We start from the raw sequence: 12,029 nt of genomic DNA on the forward strand, positions 1-12,029 counted from the left end.
CTCTCCCTATTTATTTCAGAATCCCCTTCCCCTCCTCCATTTCTGAAGAAGGGTCTAGGCCCGAAACGTCAGCGTTCCTGCTCCTCGATGCTGCTTGGCCTGCTGTGTTCATCCAGCTCCACACCTTGTTATCTCAGATTCTCCAGCATCTGCAGTTCCTACTATCTCTGAAACATTTCCTAGCTGCTGTCAGTTTTGATAAAGAGTCACTGGACTCAAAAGAATTAAGAACAGTACAACGCAGGAACAAGCCCTTTGGCTCACCGAGTCTGCGCTGATACGTGATGCCTTTCTAAACCAAAAACTTTTGCCTCTATGTAGACATTATCTCTCTGTTCCCTGCCAATTCATATATCTGTCAAGATGCCTCTTAGACAATGCATCTTAGATTATGTCATGTGGCAGCACCTTCCAGGCACTTACAACCCTCTGTGTAAAAAAACTTGTCGTTCACATCTCCTTTAAACTTAAACCCTTTTACCTTAAATCTATGTCACCTTGTAATTGAAATTTCTACCCTGTGAAAAATACTATAACTATTCATTCTATTCATGCCTCTCATAATTTTGTAAACTTATAACAGGTCGCTCTTCATCCTTCGAAGTTCAATTGAAAACACACTAGGTTTGTCCAGTCTTCCTTCATAGCTAATCCCTCCAAACAAGGCAATATCCTAGTAAACGTCATAGCCCCTTTTTGCCCTCCTAATTCCTTGTTCGAGTTCTTTCCTGCTATCTTTGTATACTTCGAGGGCTCTGTCTATCTTCAGTTTCCTAAACCTTGCATATGCCTCCTTTTTCTTTTTAACTCTGCTTTCTTCCCACAGCTGCCCTTAAACCTGATGAGTATTGCCAGCGTTTCTGTTTTTGTTGTAAATATGGGGGTACTCATAGAGTTTACCTCAGATATTCAACTCTTTACAGGTTGGATGTAACCCTGTGCTTTTGTTGTTGAAGTATAGATTTTTCATTGAATGTAACAGTGGACCTTGGACTGAATTTTCCTTAAAATTGGCTAAGGTAATTTTCTGGGATGTTCACAGAGAGTTTCTCTCCATGAGCTTTTGTGTGTTTACTCACACAATTTTACATTCCTCACCTTATTAAGTATGCATCACACCTCCACAGTGCTGCTGTCATGCTGTTTTGCACTCACAGCAGCAAAAGTTCTCATCACTGCTGGAACCATTTGGTTTCCTGCCACCGGTGACATTCTTAAAGCCTAACTCTGCATCAGTTCAAATACTGCAAGCCAGGAATAGTCCTTTACAGTTCTGGTGTGAGAAGAATTGCTTAATAGATGGCCAGTCGAGGCAGGTTAGCATCCCACTTTGCTGACAGACTATGGAGGTGCTGGTGGACTGAATGATGGACAGGAGGGTCATCCTTTTTCTTCAGGACCTCCAGAAGACATGTGGCATCAAACCCTGCGAGCCTGGTCTGCTGCTGCCACATGGGTCGGTACAGTGTCCATGGTCTGGATGAACACCCAGCAATACTGCAAGATGGTTAAAGATCTTCTGCACTGCACAAGTGTAAGGGGCACCGAATTCTCCCTGCTACCCCACAGTCACTTTAACTCTGTCACTGTTCACATGTCCCATGGACTACCACACCCAGTGTTGTATGCAGCATTTTCCATCAATTGCTCCCACCCCAGATAACTAATCCTTTCTGCCCTGTGACTTCCTACTCATTTGCTCAGGACATTCCCCCGCATTTCCTCCACTGCACCAACACTAAAAGCTGTGCCAGCCACTTCATCTCACACTACCTTTGTCTCATTGCAGGAGAAAGCAACCCACAATAGGGTTGGGTGGGCCAAAACATCCCAAAAGAAGAGTACCCTAGCCTTAGTGGGAGAGGATTGAGACTTCTCATGTGGTGATCTAGAGGGTCTGGTCACTGAAGGTCAATGTGGGTTACCTGTGCCATTCCTCTGGTAGAAAATTTGGGGAGGTCAGTTGTGGGGCTTGGAAGCAGCAATTTGGGAGGTAGAGAAAACAATAATGGTGACACGGGCAACTTAACATATAAAGAGATGACTGGGCATTGGGGGACAGGGGTTACTCTGGGAAGTGAGGGTCGGCGGGGGAGAGTCATTAATGGTAACCACCACTCTGGCTTTGATGGGAGAACAGCGCATCATGATGGTTGGCTCAGGTGCAGGCCCAGGATTCAGATGGTAACCACTGGGGGATGAAAACTTAAATTAAGGAATTGGATAGAAATGTATGGAAGCTCAAAAATGATGGGTCAACAGAAAGCGTAAAGAAGAAAGGAATATGAAGGTTTGACATGTTCCCTAGATTACTAGGTTTTGTGCTGCATTCTATCCTCACTTTAATTGCAAAAGCTTAATGGAAATAAAATATCACTGCCATCATACCTAAAGTGAGCAGAGCATGCGGTTTTGCTTGTCTGCAATACAGACTACTTATGAGCGATTTGAGGTCCTTCAAGGTGCACTTGCATTAATCAGGTATTATAATAATACAGGTTAAAGAAAGTGACAAGCTTAATGAGATACACATCCTGGTCACAAGTTTTCTTGATCATGTGATTGGACATTACAAATTGTTCATTGTGGTCTCTGTGAAGCAGAAATAGTCACAGGTGACTTATGGGCCACAACTCACAAAGAGGTCTTGGACAAACTTACTGAGTGGGCAGGATCATAGCAGATTGAATACGATGTGGAAAAGTGAGGTTATCTGTTCTGGTAGGAGAAGCATGTACAGAGTAATTCTTAAACGATAAAAGGTTAGCAAGTGTAGATCATAGAATCCCTACAGTGTGGAAACAGGCTCTTTGACCCAACAAGTTCACACCATCCCTCAGAGCATCCCACCCAGACTCATCCCTCATAACCCAAATATACACATCCCTAAACACTGTGGGCAATTTAGCATGGCCAATTCACCTAGCCTGCACATCTTTTGGACTGTGGGAGGAAACTCAGACACGGGGAGAATGTGAAAACTCCACACAGACAGTCACCCGGGGATGGAATCAAACCCGGGTGCCTGACGCAGTGAGGCAGCAGTAATAACCACTGAGCCAAAGGAACCTCATCACTTTGTTGCTGAAGCTGAATCTACGCGTGCAGCAAGCTATGGGGAAGGCTAATGGAATGTTAGCCTTAATTGCAAGAGGATTTGAGTAAAGGAATCGTGAAGTCTTCAGTTGCGTAGAAGCTTAGTTAAACTGCACTTAGACTACTGTAAATAGTTTTTGTCTCATCACCTCAGGAAGGATATGATTGCCGTTGTAGGAGTGCAACAAAGGTTCATCATACTTGCTGCTGGCATAACAGTACTGTCCTGTGAAATGAGATTAGGCACACTCGGCCTGTGTTCTCCAGTGCTTTGAAGAATCAGCTAATTTCATTGAAAGCAACAAAGTACTGAATGGGCCGGGCAGAGTAGATGCAGATAAGATTTCACCCCCTATTGAGAGTCTAGAACCAGTGGGTCCAATTTAAAAATTATGTGAATGTCATTTAGGACAGAGATAAGGAGAAAGTTTTTTAGTCAGATTAAAATCACACAGTGGTGAATCTAGAATTTTCAACCTCAGAGGTTTGCAAAAGCTCAGTTTTTATTGTACTAAAGGTAAAAACTGATAGATTTTGGATTGACAGTGACATACAGGCATATGAGATAGTTTGGGTAAAAGGTATTGAAGTGTTTGATCATCCAAGATCATACTAAGTAGCAGAGCAGGCTGGATGGGCTGAATGGCCTATTCTTGTTCCTGTATTCTGTGGAATTCCCCAGAATTGACATTTAGCCAATTTTTCGTAAAATTCAGCCACTCATTTTTCTGTTCTTGTCATATTTTCCTGACAGTCTTGCCATTGCCCATATCATTTAGGGGTTGAGAAAATTCTGGCCCTTTCCCAAAAAAGAGGCCCACAACTTAACAAGCATTACTGAGCAATCAACAAGCTGGCCATTATTTAGAAAGATTAATCAACATTGTCTTCATCAACAAGGCATTTGTTTTCTAGCAGAAATGATAATATCTACAAGTTTTTGAATCAAGGTTTCTTTCTTTGTATTTTGAATTATTTTTAGTTTCACTAGTTTTATTCCAAGCCCAAAGGAATTTGAAAGTTGTGAAATGTGTTTTGGATAAAAAGAACATTTATTCTGTTAAATGAAAACTGTGCTACATTTTCATAAAAATATACTTGTAATGTTGCAACCATCTACAGGGTGTTTCATTAGAATGGGAAGTGGGTGCACTTGCAAATTAGAGTGACTGTGAGGCAGCAGAGAGAAGATGGTGGCACTACTGTCAAGGAAAACAGATGGTTATCAACCTACACATTGCTGAGTATTTTGCCAGACCACGGACACTGCATTGACCTCGCTGGTAGGGCCTGTTGCTATCATGTCCCCTGGTGGTCCTGAGGAAAGTGGATGGTTCTCTTTTGAACCAACTGATCCACCAAGTGGCAAATAGATAGTTAATTTCCCTTTCTCAGCCATCTTTGAGGCAATTCCTCATGCATAGAAATCCTGCGAGGTCCCAGCAGTGGTGAGTACATCCACTGTTGGCTATTGCAAAATAGCACATGTGAGTTGTCATAGAAGCGTGGTGCAAATGAGGAGAGCTATGGAGAATGGCATGAGATAACTACTTGGAGCCCTCACAGAGAAACCCTTTATGAAATTCCAAAAGTTGATGCTTAGTGGATGTTTTTTGTAAGTTACTTGAGTAATAGTAATGACTAAATGCATGCAAGGATGAATTGCAGATAAGGATTAAAGATATTTACAAAGATGAAATCTATTCAGTTCTTTAGGATAGTTATGGGCTTGCAATTTGTAGTTGAAATTTTGGTTGTTTGGAGTAAAGGCTTGAAGTTAAATTGTGTTCAGCAGCTGTGATGGTTTTGGTAGTCGAATAGTCAACATTTGCCTTTGTAAAGAGAATCAGACTCACACTAAGTGGCTTGAGCAGCTTCTGGGGCACAAGTGAAAGTCCCTTTTCCTTATTGGTTCTGCTGGCTGATAACTGCCAGATTCGTTTATCTTTTGTTGTTTGGCTTTTTAAGTCAAACCTGAAAACTTTGGTTTAGGAAAGACTGGACGAAGAGAAGGCGAAAGCTCCTGTAAAACCCTAATTAATGCTTAATTTAAATATCAGCTCTACATGGTAATCTGAGAGATACTATGTTCAGAACTTAGTGTTACATTAAGGGTTTATTATCTACATTTGGTATCTTCCACCTTTGATCTATCTACTTGCTGTCTAATTAGCCATGCCTGTACTGTGCTGTTTATACATTGTGGGAAACAGTTCCGTGACATCATCATATGATTGCTGTATTGTCTTTGCACAACACTTTTCAGCAGCGCATCTTCCTTTGTAACTCCTGATTGTAGAAGAAACCCTGACTCTAACATGCATTGTCACAACGCTAATGCAGTTCATCTGAGATTGGCAGGTGGAGCTGTCTTCCCTAACCCTAACTCTAACCCTACCCTGAGCTGTCTGTTAATCAGGAATTTATTTAATCAGGAGTTTACGCTAGATTGGCCTTTACTGCAAGAGGATTTGAATTCAGAAGTAGGGATTCTTACTGCAGTTATACAGGCCTTCCCTACCTAAGGAAGGAAATACTTGCCATAAAGGGAGGACAGCAAAGGTTCATAGGCTGTTAACAGGGATGACAGGACTGCCAGATGGTGAGAGATTGGTTCGACTGGGCCTATATTCACCAGAGTTTAGAAGGATGAGAAGGGATATGATTGAATCATATACAGTTCCAACATGGCTATATACACTTGATGCAGGGAAGATCTAGTCTAGTTTTCCCTGCAAGTATAGAACCTGGGGACACAGTTTTAGGATATAGGAAAGACTGTTTAGGACTGAGATGAGGAAATGTTTCTTCACTCAAAGGGTAATGAACCTGTGGAATTCCCTATCACAGAAGACTGTGGAAACCAAGTCACTCAATATATTCAAGAACTTTAAACTTAAAGTTTTTTTTGGATTTTAAAGGCATCAACGAGTATGGGTAGAAAGCAAGAAAATGGCATTGAAATAGATAATCAGCCTGGTCATATTGAATAGGGATATGATGTCATCGCTGTCACTGCAATGTAGTTGAGAGAGGGACAGGATTAGCAGCTCAATATTCCAGGATACAGAGTCTTCAGGTCAGACAGGGAAGGACATTAAAGAGGAGGGCATATTGCAGGATTGATCATGGAATCAATAAGGAGGGATGGCATCTTAGAAGGCTCCTCAAATTAAGCCATTTGGGTAGAACTTAAAAACCAGAAATGTGGGAAAGCATCCAAAACGGAATTAGGGAGAGTACAGAACCAACATATTCCAATAAAGGGTGGGACCAACAAATACGACAAACCTTGGATATTGAGGGATATCTAGATTTGGATAAAGTGAAAAAGGGAGGCTGACGGCAGATACCAAGGGATCAAAATACTTGAAGCCCTAGAGTAGTACAGAATGTGAAACAAAAAACTTATAAAGGAATTTAGAAGAGGGTAATGGCCGGCAAAATAAGGAAAAATCGTAAGTTATTTTTCAAAAAGGATAACTAGGGAAAGAGTAGGGCCTATTAGGATTACAGTGGCATTTGTACATGGAACTGGAGGATATAGATAGGTTCTAAATAAGTACTTCGTGTCAATATTCACGAGTGAGAAGGATGATGTGAGTATAGAAATCAGGGAGAAGGTTGGGCTATAATTAAAGAAGTTAGCATCGAGAGGAAGTTCTGAGTGGTCTGGCAGGCTTAAAAGTACCTCCTGGACTTGATGAAATGCGTGCAAGGAGGTCGAGTGAGGCAAGAGAGGCTATAACAGGGATGCTGGCTATAATTTTCAGGCCACAGGAAAGGTGCCAGAGGATTAGAGCACAATCAGTGTGTTACCATTATTCAAGAAGGGGACAGGAATAAATCAGGAAAGTGCCAGCCAATCAGTCTAACCTCGGTGGTGAGGAAACTATTGGAAACAATCTGAAGCACAAAATTAATCTGCTTTTGAAAAGTTCCCGATGGTGAAGATAACAGCTCAAGGAAATTTAGCTAATTCAATCTAGAGTTGGCTGAGTGGCAGGAAGCAGAGCTTTAGATGAAGGATTTTTTTTTGATTGGAAGCCTGTGTCCAGTGAAGTTCTGCAGGGTTCAGTGGTAGGGCCGTTGCTGTTTATGATATATATAAATGATTTCAACTTGAATGTAGGAAGGTTGGTTAGTAAGTTCACAGATGATACGAAAATTTTTGGGGTGGGAAAATAGTGAGAACGATAGCCTTAGATTACAGGAGTATGTAGACACACTGAACATCTGCAGAGAGATTGGATACACTGGGGTTGTTTTTCTTGGAGCAAAGAAGAGTTAGGGATGACATGATTGAAATGCATAAAATTATGAAGTGCATAGGTAGGGTAGACAGGAAGGGAGTTTTCCCTTGGTGGAGAGATCAGTGACGAGGGGGCATAGCTTTAAGGTAAGGAACAGGAGGATTAGAGGGGATATGAGGATTTTTTTGTTCACTCAGAGGGTGTTGGGTATCCGGAACTCACTGCCGCCATGGGTGGTAGAGGCAGAAACCCTCAGAATATTTAAGAAATATTTAGATGTGCACTTGTGATGTCAAGGCATACATTGCTCTGGGCCTAGTGCTTGAAAATGGAATTAGAATAGTTTTTGACCCGTGCAGACTCAATGGGCCAAAAGGCCTTTTTCTCTGCTCTGGACATATATGACTCCATGAATGGTGAACAGGTTCAAAGGCTTCCATTCATTTAGATCTGGTGAGATAGTAAAGAGCTAATCACATTTCCAAGGAAGCCATTGTAAGGGACCTTGTGCTTTTGCTTATGGAAATGTTCGTTAAATTTCAGATATCTTCACGTGTCTGTGTATTGTCATTTTGTAATTCTTCTTGAGACACGTACAGTCTTGATTCTTTCGGTTGGCTAATCACAATTGTACCCATAAGAGAAGTTGAATGACTTTTAAAGATACATGTTTAGAAGCATCTTTGAATCCAATTTTTAAAAAGGAGATTGGTTTGTTGCAAAATTAATGGTACTATTATACACTTTGTACACTAAAATGATCAGTACTTGACATTTTTCTTCTTTTCAGTTTTTGATGTGACTTAGGCCAAAGCTTCCAAAAGCTTATGAAATGGAACTGAATGTAAAAGCCATGAAACTTGTCCTGAACAGTTTTTTGTTGCTGCTGCTCCAAGAATTCAGTACAGCTGTGAAGGATGATGTAAGATCTAGTAAGGAACTAAGATTTTCTCCTAATTTTTATTTGCGTGCGGTATTTAGCTCGTCAGTTTGATGAATGGCATTGTTAGGCAGTAGAACATTTTTCTACTTTGTGCCCCAGATACAAGGTTTAATATTCTTTGGTCAAAGAAAGTCAACATGAGATTTAATATAGACCTCACTTTACTGAGCATGGTACTAGAAAAAATTGATGGAATAATTTTGTTCATAACTAACTTATGTGACCATCATCTTTTCTATTAGCTTTGTAGATTCTTCAGAGTTAACAAATGACCTGAAATGTGCATATTTGGATAGATTTTAATTGTAAAGTGAAAATATTATTTAGAAGAAAGTTGGATTATCGTTTCAGGTCTAAACACACACAGAGTTATACAACATGGAAACAGACCCTTCGGTCCAACTAATCCATCCCTACCATGTTCCCAAACTAAGCTAGTCCCACCTGCCCGCATTTTGTCCCTGTTCATCCAACCTTTCTATTCATGTACCAATCTGAACGTCTTTAAATGTTGTAACTATACTTGCATCCACCACTTCCTCTGGCAGTTCATTCCGCACACCAACGACTCTCTTAGCTTAAAAATATGCCATCTACTTTTGAACTCTCCCACCTTAAGGAAAAGAGCTTTGATATTCGCCTTCTCTGTGCTCCTGATGATTATATAAACTTACATAAAGGTCATCCCCCAATCTCCTACGCTTCAGTTAAAAAAGCCCCAGCCTATCCAGCCTCTGTTTACAACTCAAACCCTCCATTCCTGCCGAAATCCTGGTGAATCTTTTCCGAACCCTCTCCAGTTTAATAATATCCTTTCTTTAACAGGGCAACCAGAACTGAACACTGTACTCCAGAAGAGGACTCACTAATGTCCTGTACAACCTCAACATGACATCCCAACTCCTATACTCAATTCTAAGGAAGGGTCACTGGACCCGAAACGTTAACTCTGAGTTTTTTCTTCACAGATGCTGCCAGACCTGCTGAGCTTTTCTAGCAACTTCTGTTTTTGTTCCTATACTCAAAGGTCTAAGCAATGAAGGCAAGTGTGCTGAATGCCTTCTTAACCACCCTGTCCATCTGTGAATGCAAATTTTATAGATCATAGTGTGGAAAACAGGCCCTTTGGACCCACAAGTCCACACTGACACTCAGAACATCCCACCCAGATCCATCCCCCTATAACCCACCTAATCTGCACATCCCTGAACACTATGGGCAATTTAGCATGGCCAATCCACCTAGCCTGCACATCTTTGGACTGTGGGAGGAAACTGGAGCACCCGGAGGAAACCCACGCAGATGTGGAAGAATGTGCAAACTCCACACAGACAGTCACCCAAGGGTGGAAATCGAATCCAGGTCCCTGGCGCTGTGAGGCAGCAGTGCTAACCGCTGAGCTATCGTGCCGCCCCATTTCATAGAATTATGTACCTTAACTCCTGGGCATTTCTGTTTGACAACACTACCCAGGGCCCTACCATTAATTGTATCAATACTGCCCTTGTTTGTTTTACCAGAATGCAATACTTCGCATTTATCCAAATTAAACTCCATCTGCCCCTCCTCAGCCCTTTGAACCAATTGAACAAGATCTGTTCGTCATCTTAGATAACCTTCTTCATGGTCCACTATACCACCAATTTTGGTGTCATCTGCAAACTTACTAACCATGCCTCCTAGATTCTCATCCAAATCATTTATGTAAATGACAAACAAAGTGGACCCAGTACAATCCCTGTGGAACACCAACAGTCACAGGCCTCCAGTCAGAAAAACAACCCTTCACCACCACACTCTGTCTCCTACCATCAAGCCAATTTTGTATTCAGTTGGCAAGCTCACCCTGAATCCCATGTGATACCATTTAACTTTACTAATTAGTCTACCATGAGGAACCTTATCAAAGGCTTTACTAAAGTCCACGTAAACAACGTCTGCCACTCTGTGCTCATCAATCTTTTTAGTTACTTCCTGAAAAAACTCAATCAAGTTTGTGAGACATGATTTCCCTCACACAAAACCATGCTGACTATCCCTAATCATTCCTTGCCTCTCCAAATGCATGTAAATCCTATCTTTCAGAATCACCTCCAACAACTTACCCATCACCGATATCAGACTCAAAAGCCTATAGTTCCCAGGGGTTCTCCACAATCACAAGAAAAGAATAAAACTTGTAGTATTATTCTGTCCTTTTCTTTTTCCAAATGGTGATGAACCTGCTGGTCATTTCCAGCAGAGTTGTTTTGTTATGTTTGCAGATTGCACCCATTAAAGATGGTGTTGATCATTAGGTACAATGATGTACAAGAGTGCCTTTTCACCTTTGTGATCAATTTCAACTTCAGACAGATTGAACGCATCAGAGTATTTGCCCTGAATATTTTTAAAACAAAAAAACAGAAGAGTCTGGGCTGGGAGCAAACAATTTTGCAACATGTGCTTGCATTCATACTAAGGAACAACAGATCTGATATTTTTTGTTGGCTGAATCATTCAAATTCTCAATAGTCAAAGCTTCACAGGAAAAGATTCGAAGTTAGCACACGCATTACCTATCCAACAGTCTTTCAATGAACTTGATAAACAGTAACAAAATTAACCTTACTCTCATGTGACTCAGAACCACTCTTTCTGTTGGAGCATCATGAAGTATGGCCCATGTTGTGTTATATTTGTAGGAATACATGAAGCAGATTTTCCTATTTCTGTGCTTCAGGGTTTTATAGGTAGTCAATAAAGGAAAATTGGTTGGAGAGGAACATACACCTATAGTGGAGCCCAACTGATTTTCCCATTGGTTACTTAAATGGAAGGAAAGCATACAGATTGTTTTACTTATAGTTTCTCTTCTCTTCTTGGGCTGTGTGCTTGTGATACAGTACCACCAGGTGAACAATTCTATACAATTCAATTTTCTAGTAGAAATATTCTTCATATGAATAAACACTAATGCACTAAATATACAAAACAAAACAAATATAATGTTCCTGCATTTCCTTAGACCTTATTGCCACCATATCAATGTGAATTTACAAGATGTGTGGCAAAAGCCCTATTTCAGAGTAATGCAGAAGCAAAAGATCATATGAGTTAATGTCTTTTTTTCAAGTACTTTGTCTGCATTATATCAGATTTAAGACACAGAAACAGACCATTAAGCCCAACTATTTTATGCTTCCTACACTATATATTCCTTCTGTTCTACTTTATTCAAATTTCTTTGCAAATCCTTCTATTCCTATGTCTTTCATGTATTCAACTACCTTTCTCTGTTAAAGGCATCAAAACTATTTGCTTTAATGACTTCATGCAGTAGCATCCCTCTTTGGAATCTCCCATAAATGGAAAGTTTTTGCTGTCTGCATTATCAGATCACTTCCTAATTTTGAATGTATTAAATCACATTTTCTGAGAAATAGTATTAGGAAAACCTTTACAGCATTAAATGAAAGATGTTCGGGATACTTTCTTTGAAGATATGCTAAGCATTACAATTGTTAATGTTATTTGGAAGAAAGTTTCAAGTGTAAAGCAACTGTAAACAGTCAATGCTGAAATGATTGATGTCAAAACTATGTAATAAATCATGCTCATATGTAACTGCGTTCGTGAACAATAATGACAAATTAGAAAATTATTATTTCTGTCCTGAGTGGTCTTACTAGTCTTCTACAGTGGGTTTTGTGAAAACTTTATTTGGTCGCATCAGGCATAGGTTTCTCATACAATGG

General features: G+C 40.5%; 1 protein-coding gene across 1 annotated transcript in view; it reads left to right on the forward strand.

Moving 5' to 3' along the window:
- Positions 1-12,029, forward strand: part of LOC109921805 (collagen alpha-1(XXI) chain) — a 300,122-nt gene that overhangs the window by 24,847 nt on the left and 263,246 nt on the right. The window contains exon 2 of the mRNA XM_020521855.2: positions 8,140-8,281. Coding sequence (XP_020377444.2) covers positions 8,182-8,281 — 100 coding nt within the window. The 5' untranslated portion in view covers positions 8,140-8,181. The remainder of the gene's footprint in view (positions 1-8,139; positions 8,282-12,029) is intronic.

Source organism: Rhincodon typus, chromosome 5 (genome assembly GCF_021869965.1).
Source record: "Rhincodon typus isolate 14 chromosome 5, sRhiTyp1.1, whole genome shotgun sequence".
NCBI classification, from domain to species: domain Eukaryota; kingdom Metazoa; phylum Chordata; class Chondrichthyes; order Orectolobiformes; family Rhincodontidae; genus Rhincodon; species Rhincodon typus.